The sequence below is a fragment of the Lissotriton vulgaris genome, chromosome 2_1, assembly GCF_964263255.1.
Source record: "Lissotriton vulgaris chromosome 2_1, aLisVul1.2, whole genome shotgun sequence".
Taxonomy (NCBI): Eukaryota; Metazoa; Chordata; class Amphibia; order Caudata; family Salamandridae; genus Lissotriton; species Lissotriton vulgaris.
The window spans coordinates 693338268-693364663 of record NC_141687.1 but is presented as its reverse complement, the minus strand read 5'-3'; the positions used below and the strand labels follow the sequence as shown (position 1 = coordinate 693364663).

Genomic DNA, 26396 nt, shown 5'->3' with positions numbered 1-26396 from the left:
TAATCAATGCGGGATAAGCTGTTATGTGCCCCTGAGTCAAAGGTGAATTGCTGCGTCGTGGGGTGGTGCCATCTCCACACATCCGTGAGCCATATTGCCTCCATGAAACTCCCAAGACGAGACCCGCCAGGAGCATTTGATTTTGCTGGGTGGCGATCTAAAGTGTTGTCCATAATTGCGTTGAGGTCCCCCCCGATCAGCAGCTCCCCTTCTGGAAGGCCAAGCAGGAATTTACTGAATGCTGGGAGTGTCACTGCGTTAAGGGATGGGGGGATAGTATACAGAGACTATGTTTAGGGACCGTGCTTCCCATTGACCTATAACGACTGCAAAGCGGCCGTGATCGTCCGTTTTTGTGTTAAGCACTATCAACAGGGATTGCTTTTTGATTAGAATACTCACTCCCCTTGAGCCAGACGAGAACTTCGAGTGTACTACCATTTTAAATCACCATCTGTCCATAGCCTTGCATGCCACGCCAGTAAGGTGCGTTTCCTGCAACAGGGCCATCGTTGGTGGATGTCGTTTCAGGTACTGCAGAACTAAACCCAGCTTTATTTTTTCCCCAGACCGTGAACATTCCATGTAAGCATAGACAGAGGAGTAACTTGAGTTGTAGTATGACCTGCGGGATCAGGGGTAGCTGGAACCTCTGCTGCCATGGTGGATGATATGTGTGTGATAAAGTACGTAATACAATGTGTACCTCAATTGATGGAAAGAGAAGAATAAGGCCTCACACCTGAAAACTTTGCTGAACAATAGTACAAAGAGCGAACATCGTTGATAAAAACGAACTTCCCTTTCGTCCCATACCTGCACCCCCTTCACTATAGAAAAGTAGCAATTCCACCCTCCCCACCTACCCACCCTCCCTCCCCAACCTAGACCTTCTAGACCATAGAGTCGTGCTTCTGTGTACGATTCAGCATGATGTTGCTGTCAATATGTTTTAGAGCAGGCCCCGTCTACGTTAGGCAGATGCCATTGGAGTAACACATCTAATTGCAGACAAGGGCCGATACTCGACGACTCTGTTAGTGTCCGATCTGACTTCTCACTGTGTGCAGCCCAGGAAGCACAAATGAAACCCCAACAAACTAACAAAGCAAAAATATCCCCCCTTGCCTCCTCCCTCTGCCTCCCTGCCAGATGGAACCCCAACCATCTGCCACCCCAACTTAGCAGAGTGCTTCAACCCCATCAATAGTACTTGCGTGTATGGGGGAAAAGAGAAGTCTGTAGAGCTCCACATGCTATCCCCTCCTCAGGAACGAACTATTAATTATGATACGCTGGAACTCAGTGTCCCGTCTCATTGCTCTGTTCCAGGGCATTCCCTCGCTAAGGTCAAGAGTACATCGCACAGGTCTCCACCATTGTCATAATGCTCCTCGTTGATGTGATCCAACCAAATAGCCACCTTTTGGCTACAGATTACCTCCTCGTTATAGCAATTCTAATTGTCAGTCCTCGTCGTCCGCCTGCTGTGTGCCGGCCTCCTCACGACTCTGTCTGCTGTCCGTGGAGGCTTCCGTTTCTCATCACTGTGGCTTCCCTCCTTCCGTCCCCTTGGACCCTCTGACTCACCTGCAACCCTCGAGCCAGTCATGTGCTTCTTCCGGCGACTCGAAAAAACAGGTCTTCCCGTCCGTCACCACTGGCAGTTTTGTCGGAAACAGCATGGAGTATGGAAGCTCCTTGCGTCTAAGTTCTTTTTTAACTTCGAGGAAACTTTTGCGACGTTTAGATGCTGCCGCTGTATAGTCCGGAAAGAAGGACACCAACGAGTTGTGGATACTGAGTGGTGGGGCCACCCTCACTGTTTGCAATATAACATCTCTGTTGCGGAAGTTAAAAATACGGGCCAGGACTGGTCTGGGGGCGCCCCTGGTTTAGGCTTTTACCCCCGGGGACCCTGTGTGCTCATTCCACAGAAAAAAGGTAGAGAGACCTCTGGGCTGGAGTCTTAATTTAATAAGTTCCTCAACATAGAGGTCCATGGTGCGGTTCCCTTCAGGTATGCCTGTGATTATCACATTGTTCCGACGTGAGCGGCCTTCCTGGTCGTCCAGCTTTTCAGCCATGAGTTTATTTTCGGCCTCTAGACGGCTGACCTTGTTGAGTAACATGGTGATGTCTTTTGACAAGAATCTTGTCACTTGCTCAAACTCCGTGACTCAAGCTGTCATTTTTTGAAAATCCGCACGTAAGAATGATACATCAGTTGAGATGGTCCCCACAGTTGACTGCACCTTCGTGAGGGCTGACATAATATCTTCTAGTGTCACTTTCGCTGCCCCCTCCTGTCCAGGCTCTTGTTCAGGTGTGCCTGTGCGCTCGGGCAGTGCAGGAAAGTCTTTATTGTAGGCGTATTTGTCTAACTTGACTTGCGGTTGTGTGCGAGGGCCCCCTGGCCCCAATCGTTGACTGTGGAGTGCCGCTCCGGTTGGTAGTCGCTGCCGCCTGATGCAGGACCCCACTCCACGCGTGGCCTGTCGGTTTTCCCGCCGCGCTGTTCCTTCCTGACCTGTGAGGACTCAGACCGCAGTTTATGCACTTACAGCAGTGCAATATCGTCTTCGCTCAGCGTATCTTCTTTAAGCCCTCGGGGGCCACCCTGGTGGCTAGTAAACGTAGTACAATCCCTTGGGTATGGGGCCGCCGTGTTTAATGTGGGTAGCAGTATGACTTGAACGCATCACCAATTGGTCACTGTTGAGAAAGGACAATACGCTGCAGTGTCTCCCACTGGCCACCGCCACCCGGCCACCACCTTCAGGGGAAACGCGGCTATTCGTTGGCACTGTCAGTGTGCCTGTGCTCGGGGCCCAATTCACTGACCCTGGCTCCCAGCTGTTCAAATCAATAGCTATGCTGGCCGTGGTGTGGGTTGCACGTAACAGTCAATAGTGGGCACTGTTTAGTAGTAATGAGAAGCCCTCAGCCACCCCGGTCAGCAGCTGACATGTCAGTGCCCACTCACCCTTGCCGCCATTTTACTGTTCCGTTGAGCCACTTCAGCATCCTGTGGTCTGTACTTTCACCGCCCGGGCCTCGCAAGGCTCTCTCTCCTTAGCTCCTCCGTGGCGCCCGGTCACCACACCGGGCCCTCACGGCGTCAGTGGGCCGCTACATGTGTCCCGCCCCCGAATACCGCTCAGGTGCCTGCCTCACGCTTTGCATCCTCGCCGACCGCATTTGCCTCCAGCGGCCACGGTGCCACGCCAGTCCCTGGCTTCGCACTGACATGTAGGCCGCTGTGCGTCGGGCCCGTCCAGAGCTCCTGCTGCATACTCTCCAGTGCAGTTATTGCCCCTCAGGTCCGTAGCACTGATGGTGCCCTTTAAATTTTTCTTCAGCGTTCTGTTTTCATTTGAACTTCTGTCAGATGAGCTGTGCACACCGGACCAGTAATTAGGGGGCCCATATTTCTTCCCCGCCGAGTCCCACGTGGTTCTCTGACCTCCCTCCTCCACGGCGCACTCTCATCCTAGCGGGGTCCCACGGTGTCTGGGAGGCGCAGTAAGTGTCCCGCCCCCGAGTGCTGCTCTGGCATCTGCCACTCTCCTCGCCTTTTCACTGACCGCACTTGTTTCCGGCGGCCGTGGTACCACGCAAGACCCCGGCCTCACTCTAGGATGCAGGCCTCTGTATCACGGGCCTGTCCGGAGCTCCTGCCAGCTAGACAAACGGCGCATTCGGTGCCCCTCGGGTTCCGGTTACCTTGGGTGTTCCCGTGGTTAACTTTGGTCACGAATTCATGCCTGATTTTACGGGGATTTCACTGCACTCCCCAGAGCTCCTCTAGAGTGCGGCCATCTTGATCGGCTGCAAGCCACGCCTCCCCTGGGACATGTTTTAAAGAGCTACTTAAGTAGGTGGCACAATCAGTGCTGAAGGCCCACTAGTATTATTTGACTTTCAGTCCCTGAGTGTAGGTGCTATCACTTACCAGGAACTTATTATGTTATTTTATATTGCTATGTATTATGCACTAATCACCTAAGAGATAAATTAGATGTACCAACTGGGTAGCAGTGGCAGAGTGCACAGATTCCTAAAGCCAACAAAAACAAATTCAGCAAAGATGGAATGTGTTAAGGTAAAATGTTTGGGGATCACCCTGCAGAGATGAACAAGTCCAACAAGATGTCTTCACAAGCATTTCATTTGTTAGCAAAGTAGTTGTGACGTAAGAGACATATTTAGGTTTTTTGTTGCTTTTACTTTTCCATTGCCTGTATTTTCTTACTTGATGTTCCTAGAGGGAGATGCACACAGAAAAGTGCAGTAAGAGAAGGCAGGTACAAGCACATGGGTGACAGAGAGCAACATGAAGTTCAGGGAGAGAGAAGTACATGAGAGAGACAGTACAAAATACATGTATTCTCATGAAGCACTCAACACAAAAGAAAAAGGTAGTGTTAGAAAAGCAAGCAGTGGAACCTAAGATACCAGCCAAAGAGATGATAATGAAGCAATGCTCCATGGGAAGGCAAACAGAACTGACAATCTGGGACATGGGTAAGAACTCAGAAAATGAGAGCAATAGGAAAAGCAAATCAATGGTAAGCAATAGGCGTGCTCTAAGCCCCTCTATGTTCTTGGTAAGCACCAATATGTCATGCAGCATACAGTACATGCACATTCTAGTAGGCACAACTTGAAAAGGGCCCGGTCACTCATAAGCAATATTTGGGTAGTATGTTGTGATTGTATGGAAAGAGTTTGAAACACATGCATAAAAATCTTCTGAAATATTATTCAAAAGTTTTTCTGTTTTATAGACTATTGAACTGCACCTGTCATTTTAAAACGCATCATATATTTTGTTCTGCTTTAATACCCTTAAAGCCGTGGTCTACATTTTTTTTTAGAAAAGTCTTCTATTGCTTTCAGTGGGAACAAATTCTGGATTTAGTGTACATCCAAAATCCATGCCCCTTTGCAGTGGGATGTCAATAATACTTATAAATACTTCTATTTTGCACCCTTTGCCTTTGGTCATATACAAATTAATTGAAGATTCAATTTATGTGAATTCTGCAGAACACAAGAGATTGACTCTTCTTTTCAGAATCTGTTAACAATGATTAACCTGTAGTGGTTACAAGTAAGGACTGAACTGAAATTCTCTAGATGTTTTTTTGTGTCATGCTTGTAATACAAATTAAGCAGAGGCAGTGTTCACAAGAAACTAATTTTTAAATAAATTGATTGGTTACTGCAGCAATTAATGTATCCTGCTCGAATGAAGCAAAACAAACAGATATAGAATAGAGCCTTAGCTTAATAAAGCATAAACATTCCTAAACAGTTTGAAGCTTTTTTGGCCCACTAGATAAAAAATGTCTTTTGTTCTCACTTCAGCCGAAGTGAGAGTATTTATTTTTGCATAACAATTTTCTTCATACAATAGAAGGCATAAAAAAGTTTTTTTCTGTCTGTGTATTTACAATATATACATTTGCATATTGGAAGTGAATTGTTACCCCAGTGAAATAACCATAACCAAATCCGTTAAGTATATAAGGTGCAATTGAAAAACTGTAATGGTGATTATTTGTAATTAAAGGAGAAGCCAATAGAGATGAAATACAATTGATTCTTCTGAGACAACTATATGGTTTGTTGAGCCATCAGATGGTTGCCATTAATAGCACCCTGCCACTGAGTGAGTAATTCCTTGGCTGGCTAAGACATATCCAGCTCCTTGCTTAATGCCCCTATGTATGGAAGCAGAACCTCACCCACTAGACTAACCAGTAAGGTTCAATTAAGTTTTACTGCCACTTCCACCAGCCGGACGGACTCGGAATTAATGATATCAGGCCTACTGTGTTTACAAGGTGTTGCCCTCATTGGGTAACACTTAATAATAATGGATCTACAGTAATCCTTGTTACTGCGAACCTCTTTAGAAGCCAAGCTGTGGCTTTTCATCTTTTTAAGGGAACTAAGCACCCTTATTGTGGGGAATACCTGGCAATATACCAGAGGAAATACTACTCGAGCACCTGGAATTAACAGCTTGTCCACAGAATCCCTGTCCACGTCGTCGGCTATTAATAAGAGAGAGACCTCAACAAACCATATAGTTGTCTCTGAAGAATCAATTTTATAACATCTCTATTGGCTCTTCTTTTAATTACCAACAACCACCATTACAGTTTTTCAATTGCACCCTCTATACTTCACAGGTTTGGTTATGGTTATTTCCTCCAACATTTCTTTCACAGCAACACGGGAGACCAAAGGTATACTCCTCACTTTGTGTTGAATGGGTGCAGCATCGGGTTTTAACACTATAAGGTGATCTAGGATTGATGACTATGTTAAGGTCTTACCCAACTGTGTCTAGGGTTGATAACTATATTAAGGCCACCAACCCAACATAGGTGGACCATACATACACCTTTCCCCTTAGCTCCCTCATATCAAACTTCATATTGCATTGTATATACTCCAGCAGAATGAAGAATGATGGATTCCCCTTGATATCACCCTGGATTAATGCCATTAGGCAAGAGAACAGTATCAGGCCAAAGTCCTGCAAACAAGCCTTTGAGAATAATAGTATATATTGAGCCCAATTCAACCATGAGCTCCACAGTTTCTCAAAGGATCACAAATTTCAGACCTCCTTTCCCTTTCTTGCTCCTTGTCGGCACACTAAGAATACTGTCATCATGTACATCTGTGTGGCACTCATCATCCACTGTCGCCATTCTTGTTTACCTGTCTACAAACTATAGCAAAGTGGCCTCTGCGGCCTTATCTCCTGCACTCTTTATTGATATCTATGCATTTACGGTAGTCAGCTGTAGTGATGATGCCTCACACACTGATAACATGACGTTGTGCACTGCTTGCTCTTTCCTGCACTGTTACCAGATTTAAATACCGCACCAATATCAGACTCGTCTTTACAGACCACAGTGTTGCTAGCATCTATTTTCTCCATCTCTTTCATGCACAGTTCTGATTGCTCCACCCCTTTAGCAATTTCAATAGAATCTTCAAGTGAAGAATTCTTTGCTGCCCACAAACGTTCTTTCATTTTTTACTCTTACATTGAACGAATTAACCCCTTCGCTGCGGCGGCAATTCCGCCGCAGCGCTAGGGGGTGGGGGGGCCGTGCGGCGCTCTCCTGCTGGTGACGGAACCGCTCCGTCATCCGCCTTGGTAGCACTGTGCTTATGACGGAGCGGTTCCGTCATGGCCCCGCCGGCTCAATAGAACGCGCCGCGCAGGCGCGAAATCAGCGCCGCGCAGGCGCAGCGAGCGGGCCATGACGGAACCACTCCGTCATCAGCACAGCGCTACCGAGGCTGATGACGGAGCTGTTCCGTCATCAGCGCAAACGGGTTAATTCCTCTGTCATTACTCTAAATTTGCATTTAACCAATAGCTCCCTTAGCCTGGAGGCAAACTCTGCAACCGGCTTATTTTCATTTTGAGGATGAGCGTAAAACGAATATCTGGGCATAATTATATTCACTTCCCTAGCGAATCTAATCTCAGGTTGTTTCTTTGTCTCTTTATATACATCTGTAAATGATCACCACTGAGTTTAGTTACTACAGATAAGCTTTTGAAAACATGTCGACCCACTTTCCCAACGTGTGGAAAAGTAGCACTTTCTTTCTAGCTGAACGAAAGTCATTTCCATCCAGTGCTTCAATGTAGTTCTCTACCATCCCTATCCAATCCTCCGATTCAGGTTTCGGAACTGCTTACGATAAAAATAACAGAGGTGAACCAATAGAACTTTGTGATTGCACATAGCCACTTATTTAAGGTATTTTCTAAATATGTTGCACATCACCAATTAAAATAAAACAAACAGCAGTATTAAGTATGCTAAAAATAATGCATTTACAATCACTCCTGGTGTGCATATCACCGTTATTGACATGTTCAGGTGATATGCTCATCAACACTAATAGTCTCTCAGACATGCTAACAATTACTCCAGGTGTGCATATCGCTGTTATTGACACGCTCAAGTGTCATGCTCCTATGGAAGCTACGTTTAGATAACAATAGATATCTAAACTAATAGGCAATACCAGTGTGCATCATTCCATTATTGATAAGTAAAGGGGATATGCTCCACATAAAAGTTGCTTATGATCGCTAAAATCGAATAAATAAATGACTTTGGTGAGGGCGTAACTGATTGACTGCATCACAGTTTGTAAGGCGTACAGATAAAAACCTATAATAGTGTTTAATATGGTGTGCTCATCACCGTCTGTGCAATGTGAGCCCAATCCAAGATGGTGCCCACATATGTGATGTACATTACAGTCTGCACAAATCCACACACTTCAAGACACAGTGCTCTTGTATAAGCACTGCGCGCTTCAGGATTCGGTGCTCATGCTGGGAAGCTGTACTCGCCCCAGTGATTGTGCCGCAATATTATTAAATTAAAGACCGGAGCAGGTCCGACACTCCTGCTTACATCCAGAAATCTCTGCAGTCTGACTTAGTCATGCCTTGACTACCTCCTGTGATTCATCAAGTGAATGCCTCGTCAACTTCCTCTCATCGATATCTGAATTTCAAATAGGTTCAAGGCTACCTCAAAAAGTTATAGTTGCTGGTTCTACTCGTCACCAGTACATGCACCCTACTCTAATAACACAGTATACAAATGTAAGTTAGAAAATGCCTTTTATCTTCTCTAGTGTAACCATCCCTTAGCAAGCCAGCCTCCAACAGTCATCCTTGGAATCCATGCTCTTATAATAGAACTCAGAAAACAAATTACAAATAGAAATAATGTTCTTAGTTCTTCATAACATTGTACCATGCGTTACCTAGAACTGTATAATAAACATCTTTGCTCCATTCAATTCTGTGCCCAAGTGTTATTCTAAATACATGTGGAAATGCAACAATCATTAAAACTATTACTTACCTCAGATGACTCAGAAACATTCACGTCCTGACTGTAGATATAGAATTTACTGTACTCAATAGGCATAAAATAATGTTTAAAGTATATTTGTCATTTTGATCCAAAGTTTAGTCCAGCCCCATACAGTTCTCTTTTTAATTCTAGTCCCGTTGCTCCCACTTTCGAATGTTGCAAATACTGGATGAATGAAAATCTGTGTACTGTTTCAAATTTTCTGACAAAACAAAACACTTTTCCCTAACTTTTGCTTGGTTCTTTTTCCAAACAGGACATAACAGAAAAAGTGATACCAGAGATGGGCCTGATTCACAAAGGCAAATTGCTCTTTTGGGTAAATTTACAATGTTTTGCTATTCACAAAGGGATTTACGAGTAGTATCTTTACAAGTGCGGAGTCTCTGCACATAATAAGATAGATTTTGTATTTGCAGATACTACTTGTAAATCATTTTTGAATACCAAGCAATTATAAAGTTACTAAAACATGTATGTTTACCTTTGTGAATCAGGCCCATACATACTGTTGTATTCTAGCCACTTAACTTTTCTTGTGCAACCCCTAAGTTTATTCTGCATGAGTAAACAGTCCCACTAATTTACACATAGACATATATCCCTTCACTGTTATTTGCAAAGTGTATGCTTCAGTTTCAGTTTAACAAGAACTGTTCTGCAAATTTGAGACCAGACTTTTATGTGGCACACTCATCCTGTGGGTCTAAATGAAAGTAACTCTTCTGAAATAACAGAACCTCAAACAAAAGCCAAATCAAAAATGGTTCCAGCGTGTTCTACTTTTACAGAAGAGAAACTATGTTTGGTGCAGTTTAAAAAAAAAAAGAATCTCTTACCCCTACCTCTTGAAATGTTTGGTTGTCTCCACGTTAAACATCTGCTGGATTTATTTTGAAACAAGGAGGATTTCCTTTATAAACTATTTGAAAAAGTGTATAGTATGGCATTGTTCTCGTAATTTGAATTTGTGTTGTGGGTATGCCATTCGTTTGTATTCCTTCATTTTCACTGGATTGCTTGTGGTTGCTCTGATTTACAACCTTGAAGATATATAACAAACTTCTTTTAGGAATATATAGTTTTTAAATTAGTTAAGTACCATAATCAGAACTTTTAATTAGTGTTATTTCTCCTGAGCACAGTCACTTTCTGCCATTACCCTTTCCTCCATAGTTGACCACCAAAGGTTGATTAACTTGAAAGTGCACAAGTAATTTTATTCTCAGGATGGAGGATAGATAACAGCATGTGTCATTCTATATAGGCCCAACAGTTGATTACTTTTGTCACAGGTAAAGCACCTTTTCTTACTGTGTCAATATATTGCTTTTGTTTTTCTTATAAGTGACAAACATGCTTCAGTATATATGGCCAGTAACTCTACAGATTTCCTGACTTCATCTCTCCAGAGTGTACCTTGGTAAATACAACATAATTCGATGTAATTCTGTGGTTATATGTATTTCAATTTGTTTTCTTGCAGTACAACAAACATCTTTTTGTGCACATCGGACAGTCAAGCCACTCATACAGTGATCCACTAATTGAATCTGTAGATATTCGTCAAATTTATGATAAATTTCCTGAGAAGAAAGGCGGTTTAAAAGAACTCTTTGGCAAAGGACCACAAAATGCATTTTTCCTAGTTAAATTTTGGGTAAGTGTAGTCTGTGTATCATTTTGTATGCTGCTCTTTTTACGACGTGTTTTCAGAAAATGTATATAAATGTATATAAACAAATGCCCACACTTTCCTAAGCTTTATAGTGTCTTGGTGTTTGTGTTTTCATATTAGGTATAGTTTCTAACATGTAGAAAACTCTATGAAGATTCGATAAATATAACCATATATGGTTACATTGATTTTTTCCCAGTATTAATCGAAATGTGATCATTAAAATGGAGAAAAAAAATTGTTTGGAAGTGATTTTTGTGTACATTGTGATCACTCATTTGTTTCTAATTGATGCTCATACCTTCAAGACTTGACACCACCTGCCAGATTACACGTTATTTGGAGTCTGGCAGGCAGCGTGTCGTTTCCTGGGTAGTGCGTCTTTTAAAGGCTGCAGTGCATTTGAAACAGGCACCTCAATGGGAACACCTCACAAGGTTCCTGGACGTCATTGCCTCGAAAGCCCATGCTGTGCAGGAACTTTTGTGCATGCACACAGGGGAGCACATGTTGTACTTCCCCGTGTGCATGCAAAGCGGAGGAGGCACCTTTGTTTCCTCTCCTCTAAGGTGTACATGGAGGAGGAACGGTCATGTAAACCCTGGAGAAGAGGAAACTCATAATATGCTTGGCGTTCCCCCAAGCATATTGCCGCCTCTGACCAGTACTCCACCTCCAGGGAGCTGTGGTTCCCTGGCAGCATCGGTTGTCTCAGGTTGGTCAGACTGCCCTACTCGTAATAGGGCAGTCTGACCGACGGTGCGGTGGCAGCTAGCGCCTCACCACTCAGACAGCCAGACTCATATCGGGCCCTAAAACATGATCTCCTCTGGGGCTGGGCTGGGTCATTACCCCTTTATAAACAGTGTGCTGTATATATGTATGCAGATGTGCAGACTAGGGCCATAACTCACAATATTCCTCCGTAGGGTCATAACATCCCACTCCTCCTTATGACAGTAGTAATAAATAGCATAGTACATTCTGCTCATCTACATATTTTGTTTATGCCATGGCATCTATTCATCAGCATTTGTTGTTAAAAAGGTATGTAACCAAAACCAGTATTCAGTAGATAACATTTGTGCTGTAAAGTAAAATCACTTTGAGGAGGCCTCATGTCTAGGGAAGTTGTTTCCACGTCTAAAGTCTTTATAAAATGCAATCTGTGAGACTGTGCCCTAAGTGTAACAGATTGCATAAGCTTTGGCTTTTTAAGTAAGAGCATTATGGGACTTGTAGATCCATATTTCTAATTGTACGAATGTTGCAGCGTACAGATAATTTTGTATATAAAACTAGCTTTGCTCAAATTGTCTTCCATAATATGAGGCCATATGACAACTTGTACATGTTCTTTTATTTGTATGGCTTTGTTGGATGCAAATAATTTGAAGATGTTTAATATTAGCCATTTTTTCTATTGAATACTTAAATGGGCAGGCTTTCTCTATTCAAACTAGATAAAATTAAAAACAGATCAAGCTTTTAATATTCCTTTGAAGTTAAAATCAGGCCTGAAATCCAAATGAATAAATACATTTGCACAATAAAAGGAAATTAAATTAGGTTTTTTGAAAAATGCTATATTTTTTCAAAATAACCAAGTGTGCTACTTGCCAAGAAAGATTAAGAATAGAGGACTGTTGAATGTGCTGTTCATTGCTGAATTATTGAAATACGTTGAGTATGCATACAGCTAATCTCCTTTGTCTTTATTGCAGGGAGCTAGGTTTATCAAAGGTTTTTATCTCTGAATGTGTCTGTCATAAAACCCCTTAAATGAGGAGTCCTTTATTGTTTTTGATGGATATCATTTTATGCAAATCCTCTTTCCTCCGTTCATAGAAAAAGGGGTACTGTACTTGGTACTGGACTTGGCAGTGCGCTTTACAATGAAAGAACCTATTTATGTGCATGCAAACAAAAACGACCGTGTGATTGTATTGCACAACGAAACCTTTGTTCCATTATCGACCCACTCACGAAAACTGTGCATCAATGTGCTCAGTGCTGAGAGACAAATGTGTCTGAGCCGGCATGCAAGTATATGAAAAGAAAGCCGAGAGAGAAAGGAGGCTGTCTTTTTGCACCTCAAATGCCATGGGACGCAGAACGTCAGAGCCACATTATTTGCTCGTGATTTTTGCATGTTGTGTGGCTGCCAGCCCATGCAACCGCTTTATGTAAATTAATGGGCATTATCAAAGTGAACTTTATTCCACTTTAACTCTCACCTTCCATCTTTTGTGGTTGACCTGTACTGAATGCCTTCTGCACTCAAGGCTAGCTTGCATGAAATTTCCAGGGTCATTGTTTAATTTGGCGAGTCTACACTCCATGATAACTTTCTTTAAAAGTCAGTGTGATTAAACGATTCTCAACTGTGTGTCTAGTTTTTTATATCTTTTGAGCGTATTTGGAAAAAGCTGCATATAAGTTAAAAAATATATATAATGATATTCACCTTCTCGGATTCCTAAAATAATGTTACAACAGGAATATTCCTTCTGCCTAACCTACAGACCTTAGCCATAGGCAAGTCGCCAGAAGCTCACATTTTCCATTTGAAAAGTGTTCTCACATTTCACCCCGACTTCTTGTGAATGGAAAGGAATATTTTCAATCCGACCTATGTACAAATAGGTTGGTTCACAAAATTTCGAATTACACTGGCACACAATTCTATCCAACTCATTAATTTGTATGAGGCAGGTCGTGAATTGCGACCTACTTCGATTGGCTAAAGTCGTAGGCATGGTGGCCTGTTGGGGGCAGCATACCACAATATTTGTGATTGCTTTTACATGAAGCAATCTTTTTTTTTTGTTAAATGCAGTCGTTTTCCTAAAATGAAATCGAAACGCATTTTATAAAATGAAAAGCTAAACAAGCCTTTTTTAGGAGTAGGCACTGGCCCCATGGAAATAGGTTTTTGAACATTTCAAAGTGGAAGGGATCCCCTAACCACTCCTTCCCATTTACGAAAGGTTGACCATCAGTTTTGAATTGGTAGTAAAATAATAATGTTTTACTAACGGGTTGAGGGTCAATAATAATACAAAGGTTTAGAAAATCTTTTCCGAATCGTTCTTTGCATTTAGTAAGTTACAAAAAGTGTTTTAGTTTTGCAAATCCTCTGATTTATTCAATCTGAGGGTTTGTGATTGGTAAACATATTTAACGTCAGGCCTGGGATTATATTTTGTAGAGCAAGAGTAAAATGTAACTGGTGCAATTGCAATACAGGGTTTGGTCTCTTAGGTCCCTGTTTACTTCCACAACGCAGCTTTCTTATTCAGCGTGAAATTGTTACAAGTGGCTTTACTGCTTGAGTTTCCTCAGTTCAAAACCTATAAGCCTCGGTTGCCACCCTATTGTCCCGTTTCTTGTGCCCACTCATGCCATTGATGACCGTATTCCAACAACGCTTCTTTTGTGAAGTACAAATGTCTGAAGCTGACACACATCTTTTCTGTTTATATTGCATGTTTTTCAAGAACCCTGGATGTCATACTTTACACCTATCTATATCCCACAGTGCACCTGTAATTCCAAGTAATCCAATTAATCCATGGCCCACAATTTTCCTATTCTTTTCTGCTGAATTTTCATAGCACACATAGCACAGTCCTTGATATGTTTTTTTCTTCCACTGTCTCAGGCTGAGAGACTTCTTGCCTGTTCAAAGACCTTAAAACCATGGTGCAAGAATTTCACAGGTCACAAGCTGGATGGTCTAGGAGCATTAGAGGGGTCTCAGTCTGCATTAAAAAAGCACCCCATGTTTGCAGTTTATTTTCATAATTTGATAAAGTCAGAATTTTCAGAACCAAGGTGACGATTATGAATTTGGCAGTACTGCGCCTGTTCTGTGCCTGCTCTGCTCCTGCGCCTCTTCTGATCCAGCTCAGCATCTCCAAAGCCCTGCATGGACTGCCTGCAAGATTCCAAGTTAAACTCGTGTCTAGCAGGCTTTTCCTGTCTTTTCTCTTGTTGTTCTCCTGATGGTGCCCTGAAAATGTACACCTCAATGGGAACCAAAAGAAGTTCCAGAACGACCACCCTGAAACATAGGGTGCATACAAACAGGGGGGCACATGTTGTGGCCCCCTGAATGCATCCCTATGGTGGCGGGGGTATTGTGGCCCTTGAGGGCCCTCTTTGTTTCCCTTCTGCCAGTCTTAGCCCACCATGGAATGGTTGGCAGAGGGGAAACTCATTATATACTCGGTGGACCATGGCAGTCCAGCCTTGCATATTATATAGGCCCTCTGCGCTGTGCAACGGCCAAGGAACAGAGGTTGCCTGGTGCAGTCAGCACAGCCGGTGCAGCTGTCGCCGGTCCTAAAAGCCGCCTTGTAATGAGGCAGTTGCAGTTCCATCACCACTGTGCCAGCGCGAGAATGGCGGTAAAAGACCGCCATAGTCTTTTTTTTAATTTACATGTTTTTATTAACACCATCGATGCTAGTGTTATTTTCCTCCTGTGCTGATATTCTCTGAATACCATTGTTCATGACGAGCTCAGCTCGTCATGAGTGTATGGAGGTGTACATCATGACGAGCTGAGCTTGTCATGAGCGTCGAAGGAGTTAATAAAGTTTGTGACAGACAGATAAACAGCAATTACACATGGTATTCTCAAGTTGCATTCAGCACCGCGCATGGTACAAAGATGTGGAAAATAGACATGTTAAACAGTTACTTCTCCGTCTCTATTCCTTCGCATTTCCATGTCCACCAAGGGTGATACACAAATCTCCCCACTGTAAGTGTTCCATTTGAACCATTTCTTATCCCATTTCCTCGTGCATCCCCTGGCTATGAAGACTTCTCTCTCCGCTGGCATACACCTGTCGAACTCTTTCAGCCACACTGACACTGCAGGCGGCGTCACTCCACCCCATCCCCTTGCCAGCTCCTTCTTTACTAATGTGTATCCCAGCAGCACCAATTGTTGTTCTATTTCAGTCAGGTCTGTATCTTCCCATATATTGAGCAAACCCAGGTGGGGCGTCAGGTTCACTGCCTTCCCCAATGCAGACTGCATATGAGTTGTAGCCCTCTCCGAAAGATCCCGCACCAGCGGGCATTCCCACAGGATATGATAGAAAGTAGCTGGCTGCCTGCAACCCTTCAGACAGAGGTCATCTTGCCTAGACCCTATTTTGGCCAGCGTTATCCCCGTCAGATAGAAGCGGTGCAGAATTTGGAGTTGTATTAGTCTGAATCTAAGAGTAATAGCCGCCTTCCTAGGTGACATAAGCTCCAGTCGCCAATCCTCCTCATCGATCGGTCCTAGATCCCTCTTCCATTGTTACTTGAGCTTCCCGAAGGCATCTGGCAAATTATTAAGTTTTTTATAGGTCAAGGAGATCGTCTTGGACTGCAGCGGTCCATCTAACAAGTGATCCTCCAGAGGCGAGGAGTCCGTTATGTCCTCGCAGCTTGGGAAGGCCGCCCGCAAGGCATGTCTGATTTGCAGGCCAAGTGGTAGCTCTTCGGAAGATCTTCAAATTTGAGTAATGCTCCTTTTTTAAACCAAATCCTTAACTGTCGAGATGCTGATTACATCCCACCTATGAAAACCTGGTTGATAGCACAACCTGCCTAGTTTCTGCATGTACCATAGTGGCGTTGCCTTAGTGAGAATACCAGCCCATCCCAGCCGCGAGTTAGCCAGCTGCCAGATCTGCCCTGTATGCAGTGTCGGGCCAATATATCTTTGCTTCTTGGTGCGGGAATACAGGACACCCAGATAACCTGAGCGATCCATCCGATACCTATCCAGGGCATATGCTGGGTCCGTTGGCAGGACGTATATCTACTGATTTACAGCCACCAACTGAGAGGGTATTGCACCGTTACAACGCAACTTTTACAACGCACTACCATTACATCCCAACTTTTACAACGCAGGATCCATTACAATGCATGCCTTTACAACGCATGTCATTACATAGCAGATGCTATTACAACGCATGCCATTACAACGTAAGTATAGGTAAGTATATAATTTTATTTTATATTTTATTTCACATTTTTTAATGAATTTGATTAATATTAAATGTACATAAATATATTTATTTTTAGGTTTTAGGGCTGTGTTTGGTTTTCGGGGTACAGGGGTATTTTTAGGTTTTAGGGCTGTGTTTGGTTTTTGGGGTACAGGGGTATTTTTAGGTTTTAGGGCTAGGTTTGGTTTTTGGGGTACAGGGGTATTTTTAGGTTTTAGGGCTGGGTTTGGTTTTTGGGGTACAGGGGTATTTTTAGGTTTTAGGGCTGGGTTTGGTTTTTGGGGTACAGGGGTATTTTTAGGTTTTAGGGCTGGGTTTGGTTTTTGGGGTACAGGGGTATTTTTATGTTTTAGGGCTGGGTTTGGTTATTGGGGTACAGGGGTATTTTTAGGTTTTAGGGCTGGGTTTGGTTTTTGGGGTACAGGGGTATTTTTATGTTTTAGGGCTGGGTTTGGTTATTGGGGTACAGGGGTATTTTTAGGTTTTAGGGCTGGGTTTGGTTTTTGGGGTACAGGGGTATTTTTAGGTTTTAGGGCTGGGTTTGGTTTTTGGGGTACAGGGGTATTTTTAGGTTTTAGGGTTGGGTTTGGTTTTTGGGGTACAGGGGTATTTTTAGGGTTCACTTTTTTTTTAAAAAACAGGACTTTAAATAAATTAAATTAATTAAATTAATTAAATTAAATTAATTATATTATTTACAATTAATAAATTAATTAAATTACATTACTTAAATTAAATTAAATTAATTACATTTTATAAATTAATTAAATTAATCAAATTACATTTTATTATTTACAATTTATAAATTAATTAAATTACATTAATTAAATGAAATTAAATTATATTAATTATTATTTTAATATTATTTAAATTAAATTTATTATAATAAATTAAATTATATTACTTACAGTTCATAAATTAATTAAATTACAGTAGTTAATTTAAATTAAATAAATTAAATTAATTACATGTTTAATATTAATTAAATTACAATAATTTAATTAAATTAAATTAATTTCTTTTTTTAAATTAATAAAATTAAATTAATTAAATTAAATTAATTAAATTAACTTAATTAAAAATTTTTTTTAAAGATATACTTACCTATACTTACGTTGTAATGGCATGCGTTGTAATAGTATCTGCTATGTAATGACATGCGTTGTAAAGGCATGCATTGTAATGGATCCTGCGTTGTAAAAATTGCGATGTAATGGTCTGCGTTGTAAAATAACGCGTTGTAACGTCATATATCCACTGAGAGGCCTAATAGTACAACCTAATGTTGGGCAACCCTATCCCCCATCATACCACCCCTTCGTTAGTTTCTGAAGAGCAATCCTAGGGGCCTTACCATCCCACAGCGGTGTACGTATCTCCCCTTCAACCACTGCAAAGTACGCATCCGGAATTCGGTGCGGGCAATTCTGGAGAATATATAAAAATCGCGGGAGTGCCAACATTTTAAAAAGATTTACAACAAGGGGTGGTGAGGGACAGAGTCTCTGAATTAAACAGAATACTCTCACCCAGTCAAGAGATCAGAGCTAGATCCAACACCGTTTTTTAGCTCACTGCACCATCCCAGTTTCAGAACCTGGCTGTATGCAAATTAGTCTGTTCCTGTCCCAGTGCATGATGGGAACAGGGCAAACCAAACTACAAAAGCCAATTCTTACACTGGGAAGGAAACAAGCTACCGGGGACCGGTTTCTGGCATTTCAGCCGTCTTCGGCCCGGCTTGCTTGAATCCTGATGGTGCAATGAGCAAGGGACTCACATCTGAGTATACCCTTCCACCCTTAGGGTGGACAAAAATATTTACAACAAGGGGTGGTGAGGGACAGAGTCTCTGAATTAAACAGAATACTCTCACCCAGTCAAGAGATCAGGGCTAGATCCAACACCGTTTTTTAGCTCACTGCACCATCCCAGTTTCAGAACCTGGCTGTATGCAAATTAGTCTGTTCCTGTCCCAGTGCATGATAGGAACAGGGCAAACCAAACTACAAAAGCCAATTCTTACACTGGGAAGGAAACAAGCTACCGGGGACCGGTTTCTGGCATTTCAGCCGTCTTCGGCCCGGCTTGCTTGAATCCTGATGGTGCAATGAGCAAGGGACTCACATCTGAGTATACCCTTCCACGCTTAGGGTGGACAAAAATATGTACAACAAGGGGTGGTGAGGGACAGAGTCTCTGAATTAAACAGAATACTCTCACCCAGTCAAGAGATCAGGGCTAGATCCAACACCGTTTTTTAGCTCACTGCACCATCCCAGTTTCAGAACCTGGCTGTATGCAAATTAGTCTGTTCCTGTCCCAGTGCATGATGGGAACAGGGCAAACCAAACTACAAAAGCCAATTCTTACACTGGGAAGGAAACAAGCTACCGGGGACCGGTGTCTGGCATTTCAGCCGTCTTCGGCCCGGCTTGCTTGAATCCTGATGGTGCAATGAGCAAGGGACTCACATCTGAGTATACCCTTCCACGCTTAGGGTGGACAAAAATATTTACAACAAGGGGTGGTGAGGGACAGAGTCTCTGAATTAAACAGAATACTCTCACCCAGGCAAGAGATCAGGGCTAGATCCAACACCGTTTTTTAGCTCACTGCACCATCCCAGTTTCAGAACCTGGCTGTATGCAAATTAGTCTGTTCCTGTCCCAGTGCATGATGGGAACAGGGCAAACCAAACTACAAAAGCCAATTCTTACACTGGGAAGGAAACAAGCTACCGGGGACCGGTTTCTGGCATTTCAGCCGTCTTCGGCCCGGCTTGCTTGAATCCTGATGGTGCAAGCCCTGATGTTTGGACTGGGTAAGAGTGGTCTGTTTAACTCAGACACTCTGTTCATCACCACCCCCTTTTTGTAAATCGTTTTTGGCCACTATAGGTGTGGCAGGGTATACTCAGACATGAGTCTCTTTCTCACTGCTCCATCAGGATTCAAGCAAGCCGGGCCGAAGAAGGCTTAAATGCCAGAAACCGGTCCCCGGTAGCTTGTCTCCTTTCTGGTGAAGAATTGGCTTGGTAGTTTAGTCTGCCCTGTTCCCATGATGCACTGGGCCAGGGACAGACTGATTTGCATATAGCCAGGTCCTGAGCTGGGATGGGGCAGTGAGATAAATAACGGTGATGGATCAAGCCCTGATCTTTGGACTGGGTAAGAGTGGTCTGTTTAACTCAGACACTCTGTTCATCACCACCCCCTTTTTGTAAATCGTTTTTGGCCACTATAGGTGTGGCAGGGTATACTCAGACATGAGTCCCTTTCTCACTGCTCCATCAGGATTCAAGCAAGCCAGGCCGAAGAAGGCCGAAATGCCAGAAACTGGTCCCCGGTAGCTTGTCTCCTTTCTGGTGAAGAATTGGCTTGGTAGTTTAGTCTGCCCTGTTCCCATGATGCACTGGGCCAGGGACAGACTGATTTGCATATAGCCAGGTTCTGAGCTGGGATGGGGCAGTGAGATAAATAACGGTGATGGATCAAGCCCTGATCTTTGGACTGGGTAAGAGTGGTCTGTTTAACTCAGACACTCTGTTCATCACCACCCCCTTTTTGTAAATCGTTTTTGGCCACTATAGGTGTGGCAGGGTATACTCAGACATGAGTCCCTTTCTCACTGCTCCATCAGGATTCAAGCAAGCCGGGCCGAAGAAGGCTGAAATGCCAGAAACCGGTCCCCGGTAGCTTGTCTCCTTTCTGGTGAAGAATTGGCTTGGTAGTTTAGTCTGCCCTGTTCCCATGTTGCACTGGGCCAGGGACAGACTGATTTGCATATAGCCAGGTTCTGAGCTGGGATGGGGCAGTGAGATAAATAACGGTGATGGATCAAGCCCTGATCTTTGGACTGGGTAAGAGTGGTCTGTTTAACTCAGACACTCTGTTCATCACCACCCCCTTTTTGTAAAACATTTTAAAAAGAGCAGTGCGGACCACCAACGACAGAGGCAGCGACCTCCAATGTTTAACATCAGTTCGCAATCCGGGCACCAAATTGTGGCTGTAAAAGTGAACAGGTCCAACGTAATAAAGGCTCCCAGGTATTTAAATCCATCCACTGAAATCACTAGCGTGCAGTCTCTAGGGAGACCGGGAGTCTGTCCATGCAGCACATATAGCACAGATTTACCCCAGTTGATTGCGTATCCGGATTGCTTCCCAAAGTTTGTAAAAATATTGAGGACCGTGTGGATCGACTTATAAGGGGAGGCAAGATATAGCAATATGTCATCGGCGTATAGGAATATTCTGTCCTCACACTGCAGTGACCATCTGAAACCCCGCACCATCATGTCACAATGGATCCAGGCCACCAGAGGCTCCAGCATAAGGGAAAACAGCATCGGGGACAGTGGGCAACCCTGTCTGGTGCCTCTCCGTAGCTTGGACATTTGGAACGTGTAGTTGTTAACTCTCACTTGCCCCTTGATGTCAGTATATAGCAACTTCACCCATCATATAAATTTAGGACCCAACCCAGCTCTCACGAGAACTTCAAAAAGATATGGCCATTCGATTGAATCAAATGCCATGGAGGCATCCAGTGACAGTATAACTGCATCTTCCCTCAAAAAGTCCCTGTGTGCCATCACATTATGCAGCGGCGAATGTTAAAGGCTTTGTTCCTCCCAGGCATGAAGCCAAATTGATCCGGGTGCACCAGGGAGTAAATCACTGTCTCAAGTCGCGTGGCAAGAACTTTTGCCAAGATCTTTGCCTCTACATTAATCAGTGAGATTGGCCTGTATGAGCTACAGTCCTCTACCGGCTTTCCCGCCTTATAAATAACAACTATACTAGCTAGACGTTGGTCTGCTGGCAGATCTCCCCTCTCACAACTTTCTTTATACATTGCCCGCAGGTGTGGAACAACCTGAGAGGCCACAACCTTAAGGAACTCAAGGGGGGTGCCATTCGGCCCCATCGACTTCCCGTACCTAATTAGGACAATAACTTTCTGGATTTTCTCATTTGACAGATCTGCATCTAATACTTCTCTGTCCAGCTCCAAGAGAGTTGGCACATCACTATCCGCTAGAAGCTGGCGCGAGTCCTCTGCTGTATACGTTGTGGAGGGAGAATATACTTTCTCGAAGTAATCTGCAAACGCCTCAGCTATGTCGCTGGGGTGATGTAGGACCTCTCCGCTAAGCAACGTTAGCCGATGCACCCACCTCATACCCTGTTCCCTCCTTTCCAACCAGGCTAGTGTCTTCCCTGCCCTATCACCAAGCTCATACAACCTATGCTGGGTACCATTCTGTTTCGCCATCATGTGTTCACGTGCCTTTAGTCTGTACTCATCCTACTTCAATATCAAACTTGTTTTCAGCGACAAGGCATATCCCTTTAGGACCACTTTATATGCCTCTCATATAGTTTGTGCAGAGTCTATAGACTCTAGATTTTCTGTTAGAAAGTTTCCAGTTTGCACAAAGAGCTCCTCCCTTATATCCAGTATTTTCAACAGCCATGGGTTAATAACGATAGTACTGCGCAGCTGGCGTTCTCCATGAGGAAACTCAACCCCCACAGGGGAATGATCTGAGATACCCCTAGGCAACGTCCAAGTGTGTCTAAAATCACCTACTGAGGCCGTATATGTTAAGAAGTAATCTATTCAGGAAAGATTACCGTCACACTGGAAAAGTACGTAAATTTGGAGTCCCTCCCCACACCTGAGAGGCGCAATGGCGCTTTAAATTCCGCCATAAGTTCGTTTGGTCTGGCCCCCTGCCTCTGTGGGTATCTGTCAACTGTATCGTCCATAGTCACATTGTAATCTCCGCCTAGTATCAATGTACCATTGGGAAATTTGGTCAATACTCGGCCCAAATCTGTTAAGGCATCTCTACCCAGTGCCGGTGGCAGGTAAACAGAAACTACATTAAGAGCCCTCCCCTTCCATTCGGCCTCAACCACAGCAAACTGTCCTCCCCCCGGATCGCCATAGTCTTAATTGGCCCCTAAGGCATCTCAAAAAAGAAATCTTTCTCACTACAAGCTAACTACCCTGTCATCTGACTAATGACAAAATTGAATTCAATTTACTGCACAGGCTTCCGAATAAACAATGATCAACTGGAAGTGGTAAACAGCTACAAGTACCTGGGGGTACATTTAGACAACCGCCTCAATTTCCAAGTGCATTTTAAGGACATGGAAAAAAAAGGGTCCACCTTACTGCACGCTTTCACTAGTTTGGCAGCAGAGCTAAAAGGTCCTCTTGTCTCCCCCTTGCTAACCGCAATGAAATCAAAGCTGTTACCCACAATAGCATATGGGAGTGTATTACATCATGGGAAAAGTGCTACTCTCATAGACAAAATACAAACTAAAGTCTATAAACGGGTCTTTTCCCTACCGAACAGCTCTTCACCAGCGCAAGTAAGACTTGAATTTGGACTACAATCACAAGTACTACTGAAAAAATATGAGGCTATCAAATTCTGGTACAACGTTTGGAGGAACAAGGAGAACAAAATGAATGGGGCATTGTGGGAAGCAATCCACACAAACCCGAGCTCCGAGCACGCAAAGTACCTAAAACTCTCACTGGATACAACCGAGCTGGGACCACTGTGGGGAACAAAACTGCCAGTTTCTTCGTTCAAACAAGCGGTCGTGAGGATCGCCAAGAAACACTCGCTTCTCAACGATAAAATAACCTTCAGCGCCCGGACCCACGCCTGGATGACCATCAAATCATACATAAAGCCCATACCAGCAGCTTATTTAGACATGGCCTTCTCGTTCTTTATCAAATGTAAATTTCTTCAATTAAGGCTGGGTAACCTCCCGACAAGATTTGATCAACCAAAATGGAAACCACAAGAATCAACGGAATGTGACCTTTGTGGCGCAGGTAAACAAGACATTATTCATATAGTTTGCATCTGTCCGGCTATGTATCAAGGTCGGCGGTATTGGTTAAAGGACAAGCTCAACGAGCAAGGAATTCGTACCTGCCGGACTGCGATAATCCAAATCTTATGCACTGCGGATCCTCAACTGATTTGTAGATCAGTTAAATTCCTGGACAGCTTCGTGAAAAAACAAGACCTATTGTCACAGGTCCGACCTTCATCTTGACTTAAGAACCCTGTTTCCAAAGACAATTTGTGTCTTGAATAATTTCACTGAAACTCACGTCAGTCTTTTGGACACTTAGAATACATACCTTTTCTCTTTTTATTTACTTAAATGTTCATTTTAAACATTGTGGAATTGTATATATTGTAATGGTTTTAATTAACCAACAATAAAGAACTACTTTACTTTACTTTACTGCACAGGCTTGAGGGCTCAGTGCATAACTTTCAGGATAAATGAAAATAGACCCTGGAGGCACAGGACATGCTTTCTGGGTTTTTTGGCCCTCTTGTGCTCCAGGGACACAATGAAAGACTGTTAAAGGTAAACTTCATCAAGAGATGGGTGCTTAAAGTAGAGCCACTAACCAAAAGTGGATGCTGTTACACTTTCTATGGGCATACATTTTCTGCTTCCCTGTAATGTTCCATTGCTGCAATTGCCAGCAGCTCATAGACTGATGAAAGATCTGACAGAATCTTTGACTTTTACACCTGTTCACACACTTTCTTTCCTTCCTCTTTATCTCAAACTCCTCAGTGGGTTCAGACGGTAGTCCTCATGATAAGAATGAAGTCACTGAGAAGAATAAATTGACCAAATTATCCCAGGAGAATTTGGAAACTGTGATGATCTGAATGAGTGCCTCTGGAGGATACTCTGATTGTAGCAGAGATCAGGGTATTGACAGTCGTATTCGCTCACCAGGTCTTTCAGGCGATCAGGAGTGCTATTGTAAACTGGTATGCTGAGCACAGCTTGGCTAATTGACATTCTTCCCACAGTTCCTGATGGACATCCTTCCTGAGCTCCTTAAATTGAGACAGGCAGACTGACTATTTATACAGCACTGGAGCTCCAGATACCGCTGCTTCTGACATGAATCTCGGGTAGTTGTTAAGGCAATAGTCTTGGTACAGATTGGCACTATTTTTCTCTTAAAACAACAAGACAAAGAGGGTTCTCAGAGTTAACTGGCAAACAGCCACATGCAAATCTTGTGCACTATCCACCAATCCATACCTATTCTCTCCACTATGGTAGCCTCAGAGCCATTCCAAGTTCCAGATGCCTTCTTCAAAAACAATTTTTGCTTATTGCAAAATGTTTTTTTCACCTTCATTCACTGGAAACATCCACATGGTTCATTGAAAATGCCTAGATCAGAAAGCAGCAGAAGTCACCCATAGTCTTTAAACCCCTACTTTCTTCAATTAGGAAAAGATTTGAACTCCCTATCCAGGCACATGGAGAACCTCACCCCCCCGGGTTGCCGATATTTCCTACACATTTATCAGTGGAATGGCATAAACTTATTATGGGATGTTTTCAGTGTTAAATAGCAGATTCATGCTGCAACTGATCTTCTGTGCCTCTTCACTATCGCAAGCCCAGTATGAATTTCTGGAAGTGAAAATACTCGTCCAGTGGTGCACCTAAATTATGTGCCAGGGTAAGAGGGACTATAGGCTTAACTAACTCTCTTCATGACAAAGACACATTTCAAGGCTGGTCTCAGAAGCATGTTAGACCTGTTGAATCTCTGCTGTCCAGGGATTCCCATTTGATAGTGCAAGAAAATGTAGAATTCACATTCTGTAAAAAACAGCACTTGTGGGAGTCTGTAATTCAACAGCAGAACTTGTGATTGAGTAGGAATCATCTATGTATGCTTTACACAATGGTTACAACCAATCCCATTTTTTTTAAAATCATATCTTGATTGTTACTTTGGGTCAGATGTACGAAACTCTTATTTTGCATTCCCCAAATTAAGGAAATGCAAAATGGTATGTACAAAATTTGCGATTTACTAATAGCTATTCACAGAGTAGGAATCGCAAATAGGAAATGCTATTGCATTCCCACCTATGGGCCAAATAGGAAATGGTGTGAATTTCCTAAACTGCGATTTCCTAATAAGAAATTGAAATTCAGGAAATACAAACCAAAGAGTGCCTCTGGGCTTAAGGCCCCACTAAATGCACCCGGACATTTGCAGTTCACATGTAAGTGTGCAAGTGCCGTAGGGACATATGTGTGCTTCGTGTCACATAAAAAAATGCATTTGCATATGAATACCATTTACTTTGAGTTGATGGTAATAGCATTATTTAACTATCTGTTTCGCATTGATGAAATGGCTTGTTCATGTGCTTTAGTAGTCGCAAGTAGGTAATTCCTATTTGCATTTCCTGAATCGCAATTGGCAATTTCTACCAGGTTTTATAAAATATAGTTTCATAAGTACAGTTATGTATTTCAGGTAACTTCATATGGTATTTTGTAATTGATATTTTTGCCTAACAATTACAGTTTATCCGAGTCCCAAGATGGCTGCCAACCCTTCCTGGTTTAAGTGTTGGCAGCCAGTCGGAGATCTGCAGATCTCTGCACAAGCTCATCATTATTTATGAAGACTTTGCAAGCGTAGATTTACAAATTAGAATTTACTTTAATATCTTTCAAACTACTAAACAGATTCACACCTAATAACAAACCAAAAACTTGCTTTCTACCAAATTTGGCTTCAATCCTTCCAGTAGTTCGGACTGCAGGCATATCTTAACTGTCAATAGAAATTAACATGAGAAACACACTTTTTTTCCTTCCCCTTTTTTCTCTGCCCCACTTGACGGATCACCCTGAA

At 43.0% G+C, this 26396-nt stretch overlaps 1 protein-coding gene across 6 annotated transcripts in view; it reads left to right on the top strand.

Moving 5' to 3' along the window:
• TEAD1 (TEA domain transcription factor 1) overlaps nt 1-26396 on the top strand; it is a 414947-nt gene that overhangs the window by 348772 nt on the left and 39779 nt on the right. For all 6 annotated transcript variants that reach the window (XM_086955933.1, XM_086955930.1, XM_086955929.1 and 3 more), the window contains one exon: nt 10432-10605. In XM_086955933.1, coding sequence (XP_086812059.1) covers nt 10432-10605 — 174 coding nt within the window. The remainder of the gene's footprint in view (nt 1-10431; nt 10606-26396) is intronic.